The sequence below is a fragment of the Rhinatrema bivittatum genome, chromosome 2 (assembly GCF_901001135.1).
Source record: "Rhinatrema bivittatum chromosome 2, aRhiBiv1.1, whole genome shotgun sequence".
NCBI lineage: Eukaryota > Metazoa > Chordata > Amphibia > Gymnophiona > Rhinatrematidae > Rhinatrema > Rhinatrema bivittatum.
Window position 1 is genome coordinate 580359572 of NC_042616.1, and position 23028 is coordinate 580382599.

Below are 23028 nucleotides of genomic sequence, written 5' to 3' on the forward strand. Positions count from 1 at the left end.
TGGCTAACGGGGGATTATAATACTGTGAACCCTGGTCACCGCTGAGCCTTATTCAGATGCGTGCGACTGTATGTCATACGTTAGACTACCCTAGGGTACTATTGACTCCTTGCATTCATGCATGGCTATGGCTTCACATGCAAGGTGGCATGGACGGGGTAACTTCACTGCTCTTGCCCTTATTGGGAAATGTGGGTTTTACACCTGTGAGGGATTGTGGGGCTCTGTTTCAGTTTTGGGCACGTAAAGGCGTTGTGTACGCTTTTCATTTTTATGACCATGATACCTATGTAATGTTGGACTTTGCTACCTTGGTTAAAAATTACCGATTGTCTGCCAACCAGTTCTTTGCATGCCTACAAACCTGCCACTACTTATCATCTTTCAAATGGACACTTGATGTTGTGGGGAAGGAATCAGCTTTTGCCACTAAGGTTTTGGACACGGCTAATCTTGCTAATTCTATGGCTGGCTGAGCCAAAATAGGACGGACAATGCAGATGGACAGTCGTTTGGACTATCTGGTGACTAAATGGACTGGCATTCTTGATGCGCCTATTACGGTGCAATATTTGGCGCGCTGCTTTGATGCTGTGTATCGACAAGTGGCGGACATAGGTCTACGCGAAGTACAATTCAAAATCCTACATCATATATACTGCGATGAAGTTTGTCGTTTCAAGATGGGGAGTATAGACTCTCCTCTTTGTATCAAATGTGGTCGGGCTGAGGGGACGCTAGTGCATCGCCTTTACCAATGCCACACCTTGCGGCCCTTCTGGACTACTGTATCTGATGTTATTTCCCAATGTACTGATGTTCCGATACCTCCCTAAGGGAAGTTTCTTTTGTCTAGTCCGCAGGCCTGCTCTGCCGATCCCAGCCATCCAAAGATAAATTTATTTGGGTGGCCTGGTTCCAGCGCATGGCTTTACTTTTGCAGTTAGAGCATCTCGACTTCTTGATAGGGCACCGCAAGCCTGATAAATTGTATGGAACCTGTTGGAATATCTGTGCTTCGTTATTGCCCACTACAGTGTTTACTGAAGAGGATGTTGGGGAGATACCCATATTAGACAAGGTTTTCATGGGTAATGATTCAGATGGACTGAACCAAATCACGGTGAACCTAGAAGATGTGATAGGCCTGATTGATAAACTGAAGAGTAGTAAATCACCTGGACCGGATGGCATACACCCCAGGGTTCTGAAGGAACTAAAAAATGAAATTTCAGACCTATTAGTAAAAATTTGTAACCTATCATTAAAATCATCTATTGTACCTGAAGACTGGAGGGTGGCTAATATAAGCCCAATATTTAAAAAGGGCTCCAGGGGTGATCCGGAAAACTACAGACCAGTTAGCCTGACTTCAGTGCCAGGAAAAATAGTAGAAAGTGTTCTGAATATCAAAAACACAGAACATTTAGAAAGCATGGCTTTACCCAAGGAGAGTCTTGCCTCACAAATCTGCTTCACCTTTTTGAAGGAGTTAATAAACATGTAGATAAAGGTGAACCGGTAGATGTAGTATACTTGGATTTTCAGAAGGCGTTTGACAAAGTTCCTCATGAGAGGCTTCTAGGAAAAGTAAAAAGTCATGGGATAGGTGGCGATGTCCTTTCGTGGATTGCAAACTGGCTAAAAGACAGGAGACAGAGAATAGGATTAAATGGACAATTTTCTCAGTGGAAGGGAGTGGGCAGTGGAGTGCCTCAGGGATCTGTATTGGGACCCATACTTTTCAATATATTTATAAATGATCTGGAAAGAAATACGAGTGAGGTAATCAAATTTGCAGATGATTCAAAATTGTTCAGAGTAATTAAATCACAAGCAGATTGTGATAAATTGCAGGAAGACCTTCTGAGACTGGAAAATTGGGCATCCAAATGGTGGATGAAATTTAATGTGGATAAGTGCAAGGTGATACATATAAGGAAAAATAACCCATGCTATAATTACACAATGTTAGGTTCCATATTAGTAGCTACCACCCAGGAAAGAGATCTAGGTGTCATAATGGATAATATATTGAAATTGTTGGCTCAGTGTGCCGCAGCAGTCAAAAAAGCAAACAGAATGTTGGGAATTATTAGAAAGGGAATGCTGAATAAAACAGAAAATGTCATAATGCCTCTGTATCGCTCCATGGTGAGACTGCACCTTGAATACTGTGTACAATTCTGGTCGCTGCATCTCAAAAAAGATATAGTTGCGATGGAGAAGGTACAGAGAAAGGCAACCAAAATGATAAAGGGAATGGAACAGCTCCCCTATCAGGAAAGACTAAAAAGATTAGGAATTTTCAGCTTGGAGAAGAGATAGCTGAGGGGGGATATCATAGAGGTGTTTAAAATCATGAGAGGTCTAGAACGCGTTAATGTGAATCGGTTATTTACTCTTTCGGATAATAGAAAGACTAGGGGAGCACTCCATGAAGTTAGCATGTGGCACATTTAAAACCAGTCAGAGAAAGTTCTTTTTCACTCAACACACAATTAAACTCTGGAATTTGTTGCCAGATGATGTGGTTAGTGCAGTTAGTGTAGCTGTGTTTTAAAAAGGATTGGATAAGTTCTTGGAGGAGACGTCCATTACCTGCTTTTAATTAGGTTGACTTAGAAAATAGCCACTGCTATTACTAGCAACAGTAGCATGGAAAAGACTTAGTTTTTGGGTACATGCCTGGTTCTTATGGCCTGGATTGGCCACTGTTGGAAACAGGATGCTGGGCTTGATGGACCCTTGGTCTGACCCAGTATGGCATGTTCTTATGTACCATCTGCTGGAGTCAGAGAAATGCTGATGAGCTGCAGGTGGCACACTTGGGATACCAGTGCCTCGCATCTTTGTTCTCTGACTCCTGCTGGTGGGAATGCATAACCCACTGGTCTGGACTGAACTGGGTATGTACAGGAAAGGCAATTAGATGGTTAACAGGAAAGTTATTCATCTAAATGGCTTAACTGCATTTTTAAAATGCTTACCCAGCTAAATTCTAGCCAGATAATTTGTTATCTGGCTAGAATTTAGCCGGGTAAGTCAGGGTCATTCCTGGGGCAGGAGGTAGGCTTCGGAGAGGAGCTCCGTTAGCCAGTTAAGTTAACCGGCTATCTCTAAATGATCCATTGGCAGGTCTAAAGTTAGCCAGATACCACATATCCAGCTAACTGTAACTTATCCGGGTATATTCAGCAGCATATCCGTGCCGCTGAATATCCCCGTAAAGTTAGCCAGATATGGGTATCTGGCTAACTTAACTAGCCACTTAGCAGCTAAATATTAACCCCTTTGTTTTTAGGTTTAACTGGTAATTTGAGTAATAAATGCAACAAGGAAAAGGCAGAACACTGCAAATATTTAATATCAACAATGAAACAAGAACAGCAAGGCAAAAGAACAGTAAATATAAAGGTAAAGCAATGTCAAGCTGTTACTTTCTAAAAGCCTGGGGAAAAAAGTTCAGAAATAGCAATAAACATTTTGTAATGCAAGAAGCAGTCTGCTAGAGGCCTGTTTAGCCTGCTCTCTGCAATGGAACTATACCTTTACCAAAACCCAAGGGGCAACTTTTAGCACTGGTGCACTAAGTTTCATACCAGCACGCGGGCGCACATTGGTGTGTGTGCTCCAGCACATGCCAAGGGACGTGGCCATTTAATAACTTGCATGCATATATGCACACATGGTATAAAACAGCCTGCATGTGCGTACCTGGGCACCTAATTTTAAATAGGCATGCAAATCCTGCTTTTACCACATTTAAGTCCGGGAATCTTAAAAGGAGCATGGTTCCATGCCATTGCCAGTTTCACCAGTTCACTCAGTTAAGAGTTAGGTCCTCCAACCCCCCCCCCCCCCCCCTGGTTGAATAGCTTACACTCCTCACAGTTACCCCAGACCCCTAAATCCCCTCAGGTATGGCTAGTTTTTTTATTTTTTAAACTTGCACCTTGTCTCTAGCAGAAGTAAACATTTTCAACAGGGAATTTGGGAATGCACATCTCTTGGTCATGCCTTGAAATGTTCATGTTCCACCCAGGATTTTATTGTCCATAATTATAAGAGAGACAAAAATGTACCCCTATTCACAATAATATATATATATATAGGTCACAAACAGTTTACACACCATGTGTTACCCAATGCTCAAATAGGCCATATACGCCAAACAGTATTTATGACTATCAATACAATCTTTTTAATACATACATGCCAAAGACTATATTACTTCTATAAACTTTTATTCATATTCAAATGTTTAAACATATTATACCACCATTTATTACAATCTTAATTTAATACATACATATCATACAGTTTACTTATACTTTACCCATTGGACATGCCAGACCCAGTAAAGTCACTTAAAATGACATCCTACATTATATTCCCACATGCATTCAACCCCATTCACACACCCTTAACTGTACCCTCCCCCTCCCCCCATATAAAACACACCTAAAAACAACCTCTTCTGTAATATATGGTAAATACTGAAGTATTTATAAGGGGTGGGTACATTTAAGGGAGGAGGAGCTTCTCTGCAGCTTCACTTGTATCCCCCAACACAGTTATCTTCTTTGTCTGGATACTCCCCAAATCTACTGTTCGTCCTTTCTTTTCTCTCTGCTCAAGCTCTAAGTCCTTCCTTAGGCCTCCTGACCCTGGCAAATGGCTCACAGCCCATGTGACAAAAATGAACTCAAAAGCATGCCCTTTTTCTTCTAGCTCTGCTTGCTTGGATATCTCTTGAGCTCCCAATTCACAGCACCTCTGCTAGGGCATCATCAGGAAGGGAGTGGGGAGGCTTCTTGATCCTAAGGTTTAACCCTGTAACATCGGGTTCTGCCACAGTGAATCAAGTCTTTAGCACCTGCAGACAGTTCCCTTTTATGTTTTTTGTTTTTTTTCTTGTAGCAGGAGACTGCCAGCAGACTGTGAGTGCCTAATTTTATTAGACAACCTGAGCTGCACTCACTGTCCATGCACTGTCCAAGCCCCACACAAATACAAACTCATGGGAAGAGGGGTCTGAATTATAGTACCATGCCGCACATTCAACAGGGGTAGTGCATGCAAATCTTTTTAATGCACTTTCATTGTGAATATTTTGAAAAGTAAGGTGGCTAGTGGGTACTTGAGGATTGGATTGAGACTCACTGGCTTAACCCACTCAAAGGGTTAATATAAATCTTGAGGAAATATTTTCTCAGCATTTTGCCATATCAACAAATACAACAAAGTGAAGCATTCTTATAACATCTTAAAATATATTACTTAAATTCAATATATAGGTGGAAAACTAAAAAGAAAATGTATTTGACATTTACCTCATATAAAGTGATTACACCATATGTCTGAGCTGGCTCCCTCCACTGGAGAAAGATCTTCTCTTCATAAGTACTCCCTTGGATGGATTCAAGAGGTACAGCACTTGGGACTGATGGCAGGAAAAGAACACAAGCATTAGAAAAAAAGATAATAAATGTCATGTAAATTATAAAAGTCTCGCAATAGCCCTATCAGTTTTCAAATACTTGTTCTGACATATAACATCACAGTTTACATCTCACAGATGCAATCATTTTTTATATTACTGGTCAACAGATCTTGCATGATCTTTGTGCCTCATATTCTTTCCTCTCTTGTATTTATATAACCTTCTGATACCCATCACTGAATACCACTAGCTGCATATTTCTGACAGAATGAAAAGCATGCAAGCTAGTCCATTCTGAAAGGTGTAGTTCATTGTGAACTACGCCTTTCTCATTTCTCTAGGAAAAATGTGCAGACACACAATTTCTTTTGCTATGCACTTACAAAAAATGGTATAGCACTATCATGCTCCATTAATAAACTACTTCAGTGACTTTTTTTTAATATACTGTGTTTAAACAATATTACCAGTTTATTTTAGTGATCCAGTTGGTAACATACATACAGACTGAGCAGATAAAATACCATTAGACCCACCTAGTCTGCCTGTTTTCTCTCCTGACTGCAACAACACAATTCCTGCTTGGTCTCTGACTTTCAAATCACTGTGAGAGCCTCAGGTAACCCTAGTGAAAATATCAGAAAAAAGTAGAAAGGGGGAAACCAAAAAACAAAAAATGTAAACCAATATGGTCAGCAGAAAATCAAAGAATAGCTAAGAGAAAGGTATCAGCAAGCCTGTCAGCATGACAGAAACTGGATCACCCGGTCAGTTCAATCATTCACCTTAAAAGTTAATAAATAAAACAAAGAAATTGTTTTATAAAGAATTTTTTTCAAGCATATAAAAGAATCGCAACAGTCCCAATGTTTAACCTAGAAAAAAGCCCAACACAGCCAGTGTTTCGCTAAGTAAGTTTCTTCAGGGGTAAGCTTGTATGAAAAATCATCCGAGTGTTGTCATATGTCCAAGAACAAATATTGCAAATTTTCTTTGTTCTTTTGATGAACTTTTAAGGTGAATGATTGAACTGACTGGGCAGTCCAATTTTTGGACCTGCCGTCAGGCTTGCTGACACCTTTCTCTTAGCTATTCTTTGATATTCTGCTGACCATGTTGGTTTAAATATTATGTTTTTGATTTCCCTCTTTTCTTTTTTTTTTTTTACTTTTTTCTGGTCTCTGACTTTACCGCTGCTTCCCCACTAAGGATCCTCTGCATTTGTCCTATGCTTTCTTAACTTCTACTATAACATAATTTCTATGAAAAAAAATGATTCCTTATGTTACATCTGAGTCTACTCACTTTTGGCTTATATCTAGAACACATAAAATCATTAAGATACCATGTTTACTTTCAGAATTTTGTTTGTCCCGAGGTGAAATATTTTACGACCAATGCATAAATACAGCTAATAGTTTGTTACTGCTGGTCTGTGTGACTGTTAAGATTTGTCACTGTATAAGTTTGACTCATCGGAGCCACTTGCCTTGCTCCACTCATCTGACTGTACATATGGCCAAGTTTGCAAGCAGTGATAGTATTAAATAGTCAGATACTCTAGAAGCAACACCAGTTTCTTCTTATATTGTGTACTCAGTTCCAGGGAAAATAATTGTTACGGAGCTGCTGGATGGGATGTGATGCAGGGAAACAAATAATTCTGCAGTATTCTGGGATACTTTTCCCTGTAAACTCCTATGTGCCAGGATGAGGGGAGGGAGGGTGAGTGTGCCAGAGCTCTTCTGACAATGGGTAAACTGCTGCCACCTCATTAAAGGAACAAACACAAACAAAAATTTTGAATCATAGCTCTATATTACCATATGTTTTTTATTTTGTTTTTTTAAAGTGTGTGCGTCTGTGAGCATGAATATGGGGAAATGAGGGGCAGGGAAACCGGTTTAGGGAAGAACAATTCTTTAAAAATATTAGTAAATATTTTCCTTGATTCAGAAACTTAATCTAATGAAGCAATTTTGAATCAAAACAGAATTGTTAAGTCAGTTTCTTATTTTTCTAGATTTTTGGCAAAAAAGTTCTAAATTAAGACCTTACAGTTAGTATCAGATCAAAAAAAACCCTCTATAAACCAAGAAATTCTCTGAACTATCCAATCCCCTTCCTTCATACCTGTTATGTTACATTTATATACCGCCTTCCTTGAACAAATGTAACCTAAAGCGGACTACAATGCATTAAAAAATCATAATAAAAGAAAACATCAATAAAATACATATATTTAGCAATAAAAATCTATGTACATTAACATTCAAGAACCATAGCTCGACCCCATCATACTCTCACTAGGAAGATAGAGCTGCTAATCTGACTGTTCAAATGATTCATATAATAACAATAATAAGCAATTCCCCACAACTACGTAATATCTAAAAGCCAAACAACTACTTCTAAAGACTATTACATAAATCTCAATCCTCCAGTCTTCCCAGTCACTCCCACAGGGACAACTTAGGTTTGTCTCTTTGGTGGCAACCGCACAGTAGGTATTGCCTACATGGCTCCCGCAGGTGATCTCACAGTGGCCTGTCCATTGGGAGCAACTGAAAGGAACATTACTGGGTCGGGATAAGGCTCAGTCCCAGGGGTCTGTAATACACAGGGCACATTACTTATATTGTTTATAAAATTTAAAAGTATTTTAATGTCTCTCTAAAATGCAGGTACTTTAGTGCTCCCTGCAGAAAGTTTCATATGTATAGTAGTTTTTTTTCAGTCTGCTTTAAATGTTTTGCACAGCCACTATTTTTTTTTTCTGCTTTGCTTTGAACTTGATGGCTTTTGTTTCAGCTTCACATTTGCTTTGTAACTATGTTATTAGAAAGTAACAGAACACACGATCTAAAGCTTAGACCATTCTCAGTGACCAGAGGCATGCCTCTGAACTGAGACAAATTATTTATACTTATTTGGACTGAAGGTTTTTGCCTTTCAGCATATTTTCACTCTGCCTTGTTTCTTCACTGTTTTTTTTTTTAGTTATTTTTCTAACTCTCTCAATCCTGCCAAATTTATGTGCTTGAGTTTACATTTCCAATGTGAGATGGTTACAGGTTTAATGAATTTCAGATTAGGTTTTTTTTGTGCTGTTGATGAACAAGTTGACCATAATAAAACCTACATTCTGTATAGTTGTCACCCTTGCCCCCTCATAGTTTTAAAGCCTTATAATACAGTAGCTAGCAACGCTCTTTATAAGACAACGCTGATTAAATACACTAACTAAGTAGTAGGGCTTCTCTGTGGCTCCCTCTGCTTTTTCAGAAATATAACCTGCAGAAGGGACAAATATACAGTCATTTTGTTTCTGCAAGGGCTGGAAGTTCAAATATATCCAGTTTAATTCACTGCAAGTCTTTTGCAACACCAAAAACAGGATAGACACATCGCCAGCACTGTGACTGAGAAACGATATTCACAAAAAGGATATGGAAAAGAAGCACATGAACCCGAGTTTTGCAGTTCAAAAACACGGACTTTGATGAAATGGGGAAGTACCTGGAGGAAGAACTAGCAGGCTGGGAGAACGAGAGAGATGTGGAACAACAGTGGACCAAACTAAAAGGAGCAATTACCAAGGCAACTAATCTATATGTTAGAAAAGTAAAGAAAAGAAAAAGAAAAATGAAACCTATGTGGTTCTCCAAGGAGGTGTCTGACAAAATAAAGGCTAAAAGAACAGCGTTCAAGAAATATAAAAGATCCCAAAAGGAGGCGCACAAAGAAGAATATCTGGTAGCACTGAGGGAGACAAAGAAAGTAATCAAGGTGGCAAAAAGTCAAGCAGAAGACAGAATTGCCAAAGAGATTAAGAGAGGTGACAAAACATTTTTCAGATACATCAGAGAAAGGAGAAAAGTTCAAAGTGGTATAGTGAAATTGAAAGGTGAAAAGGATCAATGTGTGGAGAGAGACGAAGAAATGGCAGAAGTATTAAACAAATACTTCAATTCTGTGTTCACTAAAGAAGACCCTGGAGAAGGACCGTTGCTAGTTAACAAACTAGAGGGGACTGGAGTAGATGTAACTCAATTTACAGTAGAGAATGTATGGGAAGAGCTGAGGAAACTGAAAGTGGACAAAGCCATGGGGCCTGAGGAGGTTCATCCCAGGATTCTGAGGGAGCTCAGAGATGTGCTGGCGGGTCCGCTGTGTGACCTGTTCAATAGATCCCTAGAAACAGGAGTGGTGCCGAGTGACTGGAGAAGAGCGGTGGTGATCCCGCTTCACAAGAGTGGAAACAGAGAAGAGGCTGGTAATTACAGACCGGTTAGCCTCACCTCGGTGGTGGGAAAAGTAATGGAGTCACTGTTAAAAGAAGGAATAGTGAGCTATCTACAGTCAGGAGGATTGCTGGACCAGAGGCAGCATGGATTCACCAGGGGAAGATCCTGTCAGACAAATCTGATTGACTTTTTTTGATTGGGTAACCAAGGAATTGGATCAAGGAAGAGCACTCGATGTCATCTACTTGGACTTCAGCAAAGCTTTTGATACGGTTCCGCACAGGAGACTGGTGAATAAAATAAGAAGGTTAGGAGTGAGTGCCAAGGAGGTGACCTGGATTGCAAACTGGTTGATGGACAGAAGACAATGTGTGATGGTAAATGGAACTTACTCTGAACAGAGAGCGGTGTTGAGCGGAGTGCCGCAAGGGTCGGTGTTGGGACCGGTCCTGTTCAATATCTTTGTGAGTGACATTGCGGACGGGATAGAAGGTAAGGTTTGTCTTTTTGCGGATGACACTAAGATCTGCAACAGAGTGGACATGCCGGAAGGAGTGGAGAGAATGAGACGGGATTTAAGGAAACTGGAAGAGTGGTCGAAGATATGGCAGCTGAGATTAAATGCCAAGAAGTGCAGAGTCTTGTATATGGGGTGTGGAAATCCGGAAGAACTGTATTCGATGGGGGGAGAAGGGCTGATGTGCACGGGGCAGGAGAGAGACCTTGGGGTGATAGTGTCTAATGATCTGAAGACGGCGAAACAATGTGACAAGGCGATAGCTAAAGCCAGAAGAATGCTGGACTGCAAAGATAGGAATATCGAGTAAGAAAAGGGAAGTGATTATCCCCTTGTACAGGTCCTTGGTGAGGCCTCACCTAGAGTACTGTGTTCATTTCTGGAGACCGTATCTCCGAAGGGACAGAGACAGGATGGAGGCGGTCCAGAGAAGGGTGACCAAAAAGGTGGAGGGTCTTCATCAAATGACTTACGAGGAGAGATTGAAGAATCTAAATATGCACACCCTGGAGGAAAGGAGGAGTAGGGGTGATATGATACAGACTTTCAGATACTTTAAAGGTTTTAATGATCCAAAGACAACAACAAACCTTTTCCATTGCAAAAAAATCAGCAGAACCAGGGGTCACGATTTAAAACTCCAGGGAGGAAGACTCAGAACCAATGTCAGGAAGTATTTCTTCACGGAGAGGGTGGTGGATACCTGGAACGCCCTTCCAGAGGAAGTGGTGAAGACCAAAACTGTGAAGGATTTCAAAGGGGCGTGAGATAAATACTGTGGATCCATAAAGTCTAGAAGATGTGAATGAAGAGAAGAGGCATGGGGGTGGCTTGAGGGAATGATGGCTACTACTTGGAGATGAATATCCTTATTCAACAATGCGACTCAACATTGCTCTATGCTTCAATGACAAGAGGAAAGGTGGAAAAAAGGATTTGCAGTCACATAAAAGCAGGGGAGTAGTTTGCTTGTTACGGCGGTTACTACCCCAAACCAAAAAAATACCTGATACTTCACTTTCATCGCAAATCCAGCATAACTCTCTGCTTCAATGGCAGGGGAGGAAGTTTGACACTTCACACATATCCAGCATAGCTCTCTGCTTCAACGGCAGGGGAGGAAATTTTGACAATTCATGCATATCCAGCATAGCCCTCTACTTCCACTGCAGGGGAGCAAGTCTGATATTTCACTTTCAATGCAAAGCCAGCATAGCTCTCTGCTTCAACGGCAAGGGGGAATGAAGAAAGGTGGATCTATATTCAGGCAACAATCAACAAGGACTGAATTACATAGTCTGGATAAACAGATAAGCATCGGTATAGCTTGCTTATTGTGGTGGTTAATACCCCTAACTAAATTAAGCTATTTCACTAAGATGCAGTTCCAACACTGCTCTCTACATTAATGGCGGGGGTGGAAGGGAAATAGAATAAAAAAAGGTTACTAAGAGCCAAGAGAAACAGATAAGTATGTGAATGAAAAAAAAAAAAGTGCGAAAGCTTGGTGGGCAGACTGGATGGGCCGTTTGGTCTTCTTCTGCCGTCATTTCTATGTTTCTATGAAGGGCAACAGAAGGGCACAGATGTGAAATACCCATCCTCCGCCCACAGCTGATTACTTGTTGAAAAACTGTTGACTACTATGTTCTGTCGCTGAAAAGCCCTACTGATGTTATTTACCCCAGTCACTTTTCAACAGCTCTCACTTTCTCTAATATCAAAACCTCATAACTTTTTCCCCTCCCCTATGTTTTCTGCATTAGTGTACTTTTCTTAATTTTTCTGCAGCTTGAACCTTTTCCATCATTTCCTTTACAGAATTTAATTTTCAGAGGCTGCACATTTTATTTCTGTTCAGCCTTTTCCATATTCTCTTTCACTGTCCCATCTCTCCAAGGATGTTTTATTTGAACAAAATAATGCAGGGTCATTTATCAAAATGTGTTATGGTGTGATTGTGGGTGTTAGGGCCCTACCAACTGCGGGTAACACAATAAAGCACGTGATATTTATAGCAACGTGTGGCACAAATGGAAATTTTTAAAATGTATTTAAAGGGGTGGGAATGGGGAGGGGTTTGAGTGGGATCAATGAAAATGAGGGCCATTATTGCACTGTGTGATAGTGTAATGCATGTCATTGCACATTTTTAATGCTGGAAATAGCCTAAAGTGGTATTTATGATAAATGTTACAAATTAAGTTTTGGGCATTTTCAGGCAAGGAGAGAGAGAGGAGTGGAGTAGAGAAAGAGAGCCTCTGCGGTGGTAGACATAGTAGTCAACTGTTAATACCACTATAGGAGGGCCAGCTACTAACTCGAGATAAGGTTTTGATGGTGGTCTAGGGTTTTGGAGCTAATTTTACATGCACAGTGAGACGTACGAACAGCATAGTATACATCAGTGAAGATTTGGCATGATTTGGAGTGAGGAAAGTCACACAAAGATGAGATTTTGTTCTCTCGCCTAAGCTTGATAGACTCTCTACCAGGGTACTATCAAGCTAGGACAAGAGAGCATTGTAGAAATCTCATCTTTGTGTGACTTTCCTCACTCAAAATCATGTCAAATCTTCACTGATGTGTACTGTGCTGTTCGCACGTCTCATTGTGCATGTAAAACTGCCCCCTAGAACACCACCTACACCTCACCTTGAGTTACTAGCTGGCTCTCCTATAGTGGTATAAAGAGTTGACTAATATGAGATCTATATAGTTTTCTCTCTCTCTCTCTCTCTCTCTACACACACATTGCAATAAAGTGCTAATATAGCATGTGGTGTGGTAACTCTAAAATTATCAAAGCCACTTTCCTTATCATGGGCATTATTCATGTAAAAATTATTGCATTTTGATAAATCTAGCTAGCTATTAGTTCCCTTGTAGTCTGACAGCTAGAAGGGGAAGTACTTTCAATTTGGCTCTCAAGAGACCAGGGGGGATACCCTTGTAGAATTGATTCTTCTGGGTCAGAACACAACACCTGCACACTGCACTGACATTTGTGCTGCCCCCACCAGTTAGAACACTTGAAGCTCTGGACTCCAGCAGCATAGTGCATAGCACTGTAGCCAAGCAATGGCTCAGCAAATATAAAAGAGTAATACTCTTAGTGAAGCAGAATTTGAAAGGGTAGAATGGTGTTCAAGAGGCAGGAAAAGAAAGAGATTAAAAAAGGGTGATAGAAGAGGTTGCAATTCTAGATTTAGGGACTCATGCATTTGTTCACTCCTGTTTTTTAATCATCTTTCTGGTTTTTTCCAGGTTTAATAAAGTGCTGATTTACACAAGCTAAATATGTGATATTTCTCTCACCAGATATCCCATCCAACTTTCGCCCAATAGCTAATCTACCTTTCATCGCTAAAATCTTTGAACGAGTAGTAAATAAACAACTCACAGAATACCTAAACGATAACAACATTCTCTCTCCAGCCCAGTTTGGTTTCCGCCAATCCAGAAGCACAGAAACCCTCCTAATCTACTTAACGGATTCCATATTACTGAATCTTGAAAAAAAATGTCCTTGTTTACTCATCCTCCTAGACCTATCAGCAGCATTTGATACGGTCAATCACCACACATTAATAGATCGTCTGTCAGACATTGGAATTAGAGATACAGCTCTCAACTGGTTCAAATCGTTCCTCAAGAACAGACAATATAAAGTCAAGGTCAGCAAGGAAGAATCTCAACCAATCACCTGCGACTTGGGAGTCCCACAAGGATCGTCACTCTCACCAACATTATTCAATATCTACCTCCTCCCACTTTGCCAACTCCTGCTCAACCTAAATCTCATCCACTACTTATACGCAGACGATGTACAGATTCTAATCCCTATCACTGAAACTCTCCAAAAAACTCTGGATTTCTGGAATACATGCCAACAAGCCATCAACAACTTACTCACTAGCCTAAATCTTATCCTTAATCTAAACAAAACAGAATACCTACTCATTTCTCAAGATGGAACCTACTCACTTCCCAGCACCAACCTCTCCACCCAACTAACATTATCACCACAAGTCAGAAATCTAGGAGTTATACTAGACAACCAAATGAATTACAGAGCTCTCATTAACAATATAGTAAAGGACGGATTCTTCAAATTACAAGTCTTAAAAAGACATAGACCACTCCTCCATTTTCAAGATTTCTGATTGGTTCTACAAGCAATCATACTCACGAAAATAGATTACTGCAACTCTCTTCTAGTAGGCCTCCCCGCAAACGCCTTAAAACCTTTACAGATGTTGCAAAACGCTTCGGCAAGGATCCTAACCAAGACCAATAAAAGAGACCACATTTCACCCATTTTAAAAAGCTTACACTGGCTACCCGTCAATTTCAGAATACTCTTCAAAGTGCTCTCATCAATACACAAAGCATTACACAACCTGGCCCCACTCAAGCTCAAAATCCCTCTCCAACTCCACACCTCTACCAGACCAGTGAGACAAGCCTACATAAACAATCTCCAGATACCACCAATGAAATCAGCGTTAAGCAAAAGAGCATTCTCCACAGCTGGTCCCAAACTCTGGAACACGCTCCCACCGGAACTCAAATCAGTGCAATGCCCCATTATTTTCAAAAAACGACTTAAGACTTGGCTCTTCCACCAAGCTTTTCCATAACTTTAGCCTGCTGAATCATCTCTGCCAAGGTCCCCTTTAGGTCATTTTAAATCAAACTATAAGAGAACTATATAAGATCTTCAATTATTTTCTCTGCCAAGGCCCCCTTTAGGTCATTTTATATCAAACTATAAGAGAACTATATAAGAACTTCAGTTATTTTCATCAACCTACAAGAAAACTATACAAGAACTAGACAAGATCAACTCTAATATCTCTTTGAACCCCCAACGAATACCCCAAAGAATAACACAAAGAATTTCCCAATGAATTCTTCAATTCAACTTCTACTCCTTGGCAGTCCAAAACACAATACCCAACCTCCTGACAGTCGTAAATTCTATACACAACCCCACACCGATGTTTTTTGCCTCTGCCTACATTAGGCTATGTATATTGTAATTATGTATATTGTATTTCTTTGTTATTAACCCCATATATTTATTTCCAAGTTACTTTACCTGTTCTTTGTAAGACATTTACTTGTCACTGTTATTGTTCAAAATGTAAACCGAATTGATCAGTAATTCTGTTATTGGAAAGTCGGTATAGAAAAGTACTAAATAAATAAATAAATAAATATTCTCGGAAACTGCTAAAATCACAAATATCAAAAATGTCATTTACATGTGTTAAAAGTTCATAGTATAATGTAGGGGATGGGGAAGGTGAAGATGGTTGCTGGTGTGCTGAAAGCAAATGTGGGTGTGTCGTGTGTGTGAAGAAGAATATGTGTGTGTGTGTGTGTGTGTGTGTGTGTGAAGAAGAATGTGTGTGTGTGTCTGTGTAAAGAAGAATATGCGTGTGTGTGTGGATGGAGGGGTTATTGGGGGAGCAGCGATGTGGGGATAGATGTGCGTGTACTTTGTCAGTGCCTTTTTGTTTCATTCTTTGTCAGTTTCATCAGTTATTTTTCATCATCATTGTTTATTTATGACCCACTTTTCCAGCTTCAGAGTTCAAAGCATGGTAAATATCACATTTGTATATAAAGTATAGTATAATGCTGTAAAGTAAGGTTTTCAGGGTAATTGACTATAGTTAAATAGCTCTTGCTGAAGCTAGATGTCATATAAATAGTAGATATAATATATAACTGTTACATGTAAAGAGACAACTGGTATATTAACATGGTTAAATAATAATAATTGCTGAGGTAAGGTGTAACACTTAAATAGCGGAATAAAGCAATGTATACAAACAGATTATTATTTATTGAATTTTATATACTCCCTGTAAAACAAGTTACCTAGGCAGTTTACAAAATAAAACATATATAATACAAGCAAAATTATAGTCTTTAGGAAAGTTTGCATCCATAGGATACAGTACTTATTTAGACATTTTATATACCGTCGTTCCATGTAAAGATCACAATGGTTTACAATAATGACATTCATAGGTATGAATCAGCAGAGAATGATGGATTACATAGGAAGTATTTATAAACAGAACTGAATTCTCAAATGCATATTAATTAAAGATCTCATGTCCTGATCTTTAATATGTATTTGAGAATTCAGTTCTGTTTATAAATACTTCCTATCAGGCCAATACAGTACAATTAGCCTGCTATTGAACACGCGTTTTCCCTTACCCCTTATTCAGTAAGGGGAGGAAAACGCGCGTCCAACCCGCGGCACCTAATAGGGCCCTCAACATGCAAATGCATGTTGAGGGCCCTATTAGGTATGTGCGCGGGATACAGAAAGTAAAATGTGCAGCCAAGCTGCACATTTAACTTTCAGAAATTAGCGCCGACCTTTGGGTCGGCGCTAATTTCTTCCGGCACCGGGAAAGTGCCCAGAAAAGCTGTAAAAACTGCTTTTCTCTGTACCCTCCGATATTAAGTCAGAGGACCCAAAGAGTAAAAAAAGTAAAAAAAAAAAAAATTTGAATTCGGCCCGCAGCTCGAAAACCGGATGCTCAATTTTGCCGGCGTCCAGTTTCCGAGCCCGTAGCTGTCAGCGGGCTCGAGAACCGACGCCGGCAACATTGAGCATTGACTGCTCTTGTCAAAAAGGAGGCGCTAGGGACACGATAGTTGTCCTAGCACCTCCTTTTCCCCGTTTCTACCGCGCCACCTAATTTGCATAGTGAATCGCACGCACCGGCGAGGGGCCGGTGCGCGCGCCGGGAGAGCGGACAAACGCCCGCTCTCCCGCGGGCTTTACTGTATCGGCCCGTATATAATTCATCATTCTCTGCTGATTCATACCTATGAATGTCATTATTGTAAACCATTGTGATCTTTACATGGAACGACGGTATTTAAAATGTCTAAATAAATAAATACTGTATCCTATGGATGCAAACTTTCCTAAAGACTATAATTTTGTTTGTATTATGTATGTTTTATTTTGTAAACTGCCTGGGTAACTTGTTTTACAGGGAGTATATAAAATTCAAGAAATAATAATCTACTGTTTGTATACATTGCTTTATTCCGCTATTTAAGTGTACAAAACAGTACAAACAGTACAAAAATAAAATAAATATGAATTTCACATATCATTCTGTACTTAGTAAATCTCTTATTAAATTTGTTTTATCATGTATCAGTATCTCTTGTCCTTCTTGTTATTACAGTTCTCTACATTCTGATGTTTTAATATAGGTTGTATGCATTTTTAAATAACCTTATCTTTAGTTCACTTTTAAATCTCTTTCTGTCTGTTATCATATGTAGCATTTCAGGTAAGGAATTCCAAACTTTTGGGCCCACTATGGAAAACACACGTTCTCTTACATGCATCAGGTGTGTGCTCCATATTGTTGAAACAGTTAGTAGTCCTTTATTTTGGGATCTTAGCGTTCTCTGTAGTGTATATGGTTGTAATGTCATGCCTTATCATAGTAGAAATGCAAACAAAGTAGAAGTAAATCGGTGTCAAGGGAAGAAATTTTTATTGATCATGTGACAGAATGCTCGACTCGGGCTGAGTTTCGCCCATAAACATGGGCTGCTTCAGGGCCTATATTTTTCAAAACTGTCTGCAGAATGGATAGCAGCTCAAAATGTAATTATAGCCAGTAGTTCTCTTTCAGGAAAATAAGGCACAACTTCAACTCCATTTTCAAGAAGTTTCTGAATTGATTTAGGAAGAGACTATCTTGGTCGTCCAAATGATTTACAAGTTGGGATAATACTGCTTTTTCAAGTATTTTAGATAGAAATGACAAGTTGGATATCGGTTGATAGTTGTCCCAATTATCAAATCTTCCAGTTTTATTTTTAAGAATCAGCTTTATCACAGCTTCTTTTAACACATTTGGTACAATTCCTTCTGAGAGAGATTAATTCTGGTCACCGTGTCTCAAAAAAGATACAGTTGCAATGGACAAGGTACAGAGAAGGGCAACCAAAATGATAAAGGGGATGGAACAGCTCCCCTATGAGGAAAGGCTGAAGAGGTTAGGGCTGTTCAGCTTGGAGAAGAGATGGCTGAGGGGGGAGATGATAGAGGTCTTTAAGATCATGAGAGTTCTTGAATGAGTAGATGTGAATTGGTTATTTACACTTTCAGATAATAGAAGGACTAGGGAGCATTCTATGAAGTTAGCAAGAAGCACATTTAGGACTAATCGGAGAAAATTCTTTTTCACTCAATGCACAATTAAGCTCTGGAATTTGTTGCCAGAGGATGTGGTTAGTGCAGTTAGTGTAGCTGGGTTCAAAAAAGGTTTGGATAAGTTCTTGGAGGAGAAGTACATTAACTGCTATTAATCAAGTTTACTTAGGGGCAGATTTTAAAACCTACGCACATGGCCTACATTTGTGCGTGCTACCCAGCACGCACACGACCTACATTTATGCGCGCTATCCAGCGCGCACAAATGTATGCCCGATTTTATAACATGAGCGAAGAGGAGGACCCAGGCCCGCATGACCGGGTGTGCATTTGTACGGCCATGGAGCAGCACACCCGGGGAGACAGCAGGCAGTGGCAGCAGGAGAGCCTGCGGGCCGCCGACTGCTTAGGCTCCGTTGGTGGCCTGCGGCCCCTCCAGCTGCCATATGGTCCATCGATCTTCCTGCTTGGGGGGAGGGAGTAGGAGTGCTGCACACAGCTTCTGCTCCCTCCTCTCCCAAGTAGAAAGATTGGTTCGCCGTACTGCCCAAAGATAGCAGGAGGCTTGAATGGGAGCTTGAATGTGTGTATGTGTGGGAGAGAATGGGAGCTTGAATGTGTGTATGTGTGGGTGAGAATGGGAGCTTGAAAGTATATGTGTGGGTGAGAATGGGAGCTGGAATGTGTGTATGTGGGTGGGACTGGGTGCCTGGTTGTGCGTTTCTATGTGTATAAGAATGGGAGCCTGAGTGTGGGTCTGTGTGTGCATAAGAATGGGAGCCTGGGGAATTGGGGGGGGGGGGGGGGGGTGAGAGAGTGAGAGCTTATGTATGTGTAAAGAATGTGAATTTGTGTGGAGAGGGGAAGAGCGTAAGAGCGTGAGTAGGTGAGGGAATGTGTGAGAGAAAGTGTGTGTGTGAGAGGAAGGGAAAAAGACAATAGTAGAAGAGTGACACTTAAAAGGAATTAGGAAATGAGCGACAAGAGAAAAATGGGTAAAAGAGACCAGGACCAACTGATTAGAAAAATACAAAGGTCAGACAACAAAATTAAAAAACAACAAAAAACATATTTTGAGATTTTAGCAATTTGAATATACCGTCTTTGGGAATGTGCATTTCTTATATTTTTGTATTTTGCTCTTTGTTCAGTTTTCCACTGTTCAGAGTTTAGTTTCTTAGGCTTTCTATTTTGGTTTTGTCTGCCTGTTTTTGTTTTTAATTTGTAGTCTCTTATTTCTAACAGGCCGATACAGTAAAGTTCGCGGGAGTGCAGGTGAGCGCTCGCTCTCCCGGTGCGCACATAGGCCAGTGTCCTGTGCGCACGATACAGTAAAACAAAATATTTAAATTAGGGCCCACGGTAAAAAGAGGCGCTGGGGACACTAGCATGTCCCTAGCGCCTCTTTTTGGACAGGAGCGGTGGCTGTCAGCGGGTTTGACAGCCAGCGCTCAATTTTGCCGGCGTCTGTTCTCGAGCCCGCTGACAGCCATGGGTTCGGAAACTGTACGCCGGCAAAATAGAGTGTCCATTTTTCGACCCACGAGCCGCGGGCTGATTTTACATTTTTTTTATTTTTAACTTTTTTTTTACTTTTGGGACCTCCAACTTAATATCGCCATGATATTAAGTCAGAGGGTGCACAGAAAAGCAGTTTTTACTGCTTTTCTGTGCACTTCCCTGGCGCCAGCAGAAATTAACGCCTACCTTTGGGTAGACACTAATTTCTTAAAGTAAAATGTGCGGCTTGGCTGCACATTTTACTTACTGTATTGCACGGGAATGACTAATAGGGCCATCAACATGCATTTGCATGTTGCGGGCGCTATTAGTCTCGGGGGGGGGGGGGGGGTTGGACGCGCTTTTTCGACGTACTATTACCCCTTACTGAATAAGGGGTAAAGCTAGCGCGTCGAAAACGCATGTCCAAATGTGGGTTAACAGTGCACTCCACCAGAGCGCACTGTACTGTATCGGCCTGTATATTAGGTAAGGGTCATTCTCTGTTTTGCCTGTGTGTGTGACTGAAGTGCAGTATTTCTGCTTGCATGTAGTTTCTCTGAAGTGGACCAGCTTGTTCTGTTATTCCAGTAGGTGATGTATTAATGTTCTAGGGCCTGGGGTAGTATTTGCATTGCTGCTTTTTCATAAGGTTGCTGTTATTTGAATCTTGAGAGTCAGTGCTAAGACTGTTTGATATGGCAAGTTTCTAGATGTCTCTTTCTTTGCAGGAGTTTGTGGTACTTCACAAAATAGCAGTGGAGGGATATTTTTTGCTGAGGTGATACCAAAATTTGAATATTTTTGTTCATGTTAGTTGTAATGTGAATTGTCCTAGCTCTGCTCTGCACCTGTTCTGATGATTAATGATATTTTATTGTAGTTATGATGATTTCTGGCTTTCTGCAAGGAGGATTCATAAAAGAATAAATTAATTTTTGTTTTATTATATGATTGATTGGACCTGTTTGTTTGGTTTGCTTTTTACTTGATATACTTGTGCATTTATAAACTGCAATAAATATAAAATAAATTAATACATTAATAAGAAATTTTTAATGCTAGTAAGCGCTTGAAATAATTGAGGTAAAATATTTTAAAGTTTCATGCATGATGCATAATGGCTGTTGCAAACTACTTAGAAAGCCATTGTAGGGTGCAGTATATGGCATTATTATCAATAAGAATACAACTAGTAGGTCTCAGACCTGCATGCCTCCAGCCCACCCATGTTAACCTTGTACCCACCTAAAAAATCAATTCTGGCTACGCCACTGGTATAAAGAGGGTAGAAAATGGCAGAAGAGTATGGAACTAGAAGCAGACAAAAAAAAAAAAAAAAGGTAACAAGTTGTGGTGAAGGATAAACAAGGACAGACACGGCTTCCAAAAGAGATACACAAATGGAGAAAAGAGAACAGAATTGTTAAAAAAAAAAAAAAAATAAATTCTGATAACACAGGAAAATAAATAAATTTAAAAGCAAAGGAATGAGGAGGCAGAGAGAAAACTAAGCCGATCATGAGCAGGTAGGGAGAGAACAGAATTCAAAGTACAGACACAATAGTTAAATTATTTTATTTGTAAAGATTTCTGTTCTTGTAAACACCCACACAGTTACTAAGAGGAACAATTTTTAAGAGGGAGATTTACAGCACACTGCATGGCACATTGCCACCCCTGTTTCTTTTCAGTAAAATTCCTTATTTAGCCCCTCCAGTCCTAATGTGGGGAGACCTCACCCTTGACAGTTGACACAGCTCAGCTAGCTAAAACATAAATCCTTGCAAACTGAAAACAGACAGTTATATATACACAGTGCTGAGAAAATGTTTGTGAGCCCCAAGTATAATAATGAAAATTTACAAGTTCATGCCACGATACCCTTCTTTAATTGAAACCAGTCTTTTCTTATGCATTAAAATAAAGTGTAAATTAAACAACTCCATGTTTCTTGAGACACAATATTGTACAAAGTAGGAACTATAAGACTAATTCAGAATCAGTGTGTGTGAAATAGTAAGTGAACCCCTAGTTTCCTTTACTACAATTAATTGATTCATTAGAATCAGGTGGTTAAATAATTGGGTAACACGTAAACTATCCTGTAGAATAAATCTGAATGACTGAGTTTGGGAATCCTGTCCTATATAAAAGTCCAAAAAGTTCCAAGTTTAGTCTTCACCATAAAAGTTAGTGGGAACTCATCATATCGTAATTAAAAATACATTTCAGTAGTTCATCAGTTTGGACAGGGTTACAGGACTATATCTGAACATTTGCAGCTTCATCTATCCACTGTGAGACAGATAGTCTACAAATGGAAAAAGCTGAAGACTACACTGAGGCGCCGGAACCCTCGCTGAACGACCTCCTGCAGTCGATCTCCTGCCGGCGCCATTTTCCGTACGAAAACGATTCGCGGCGGGAAATCGCTCCCTGACCCCCGCTGGACCTCCAGGAACTTTTGGCCAGCTTGTGGGGGGCCTCCTGACCCCCACGAGACTTGCCAAAAGTCCAGCGGGGGTCCGGAAGGACCTCCTGCCGTCCAATCGTGTTCGTCTATGGCCGCCGCCATTTTTCGGCGCCATTTTGGAAAATGGCGCCGGCTGAAGACAACAAGATTCAGGAGCAGGAGCCCGTTCCGGACCGCTGCCGTTCCGGACCGCCGCTGGACCCGCAGGTTATTTAAGTCATTTGGGGGGGGTTCGGGAGGGTGGGGGATTTAATTTAAAGGGTCGGGGGGGGGGGGGTTTTAGGGGGTTTTAATGTGCCGGTTTTGCGATTTTTCGATTTTTCACGATTTTTCACGATTTTTCACGATATTTTACCCCCCCAAACGGCAACAATACGATTCCCTCCCCCTCCCAGCCGAAATCGATCGTTAAGACGATCGAGGACACGATTCACATCCCTATTAAAGGACATTGCCACCTATCCCATGACTTTTTACTTTTCCTAGAAGCCTCTCATGAGGAACTTTGTCAAATGCTTTCAGAAAATCCAAATACACTACATCTACCGGTTCACCTTTATCCACATGTTTTTTAACCCCTTTCCAAAAAGTAAAGTAGATTTGTGAGGCAAGACTTGTCTTGGGTAA

The 23028-nt window shown here is 40.4% G+C and overlaps 1 protein-coding gene across 9 annotated transcripts in view; it reads right to left on the reverse strand.

Annotated features, from left to right (window-relative positions):
• PTPRM (protein tyrosine phosphatase receptor type M) overlaps positions 1-23028 on the reverse strand; it is a 1907823-nt gene that overhangs the window by 846030 nt on the left and 1038765 nt on the right. For all 9 annotated transcript variants that reach the window (XM_029591025.1, XM_029591024.1, XM_029591022.1 and 6 more), the window contains one exon: positions 5337-5446. In XM_029591025.1, coding sequence (XP_029446885.1) covers positions 5337-5446 — 110 coding nt within the window. The remainder of the gene's footprint in view (positions 1-5336; positions 5447-23028) is intronic.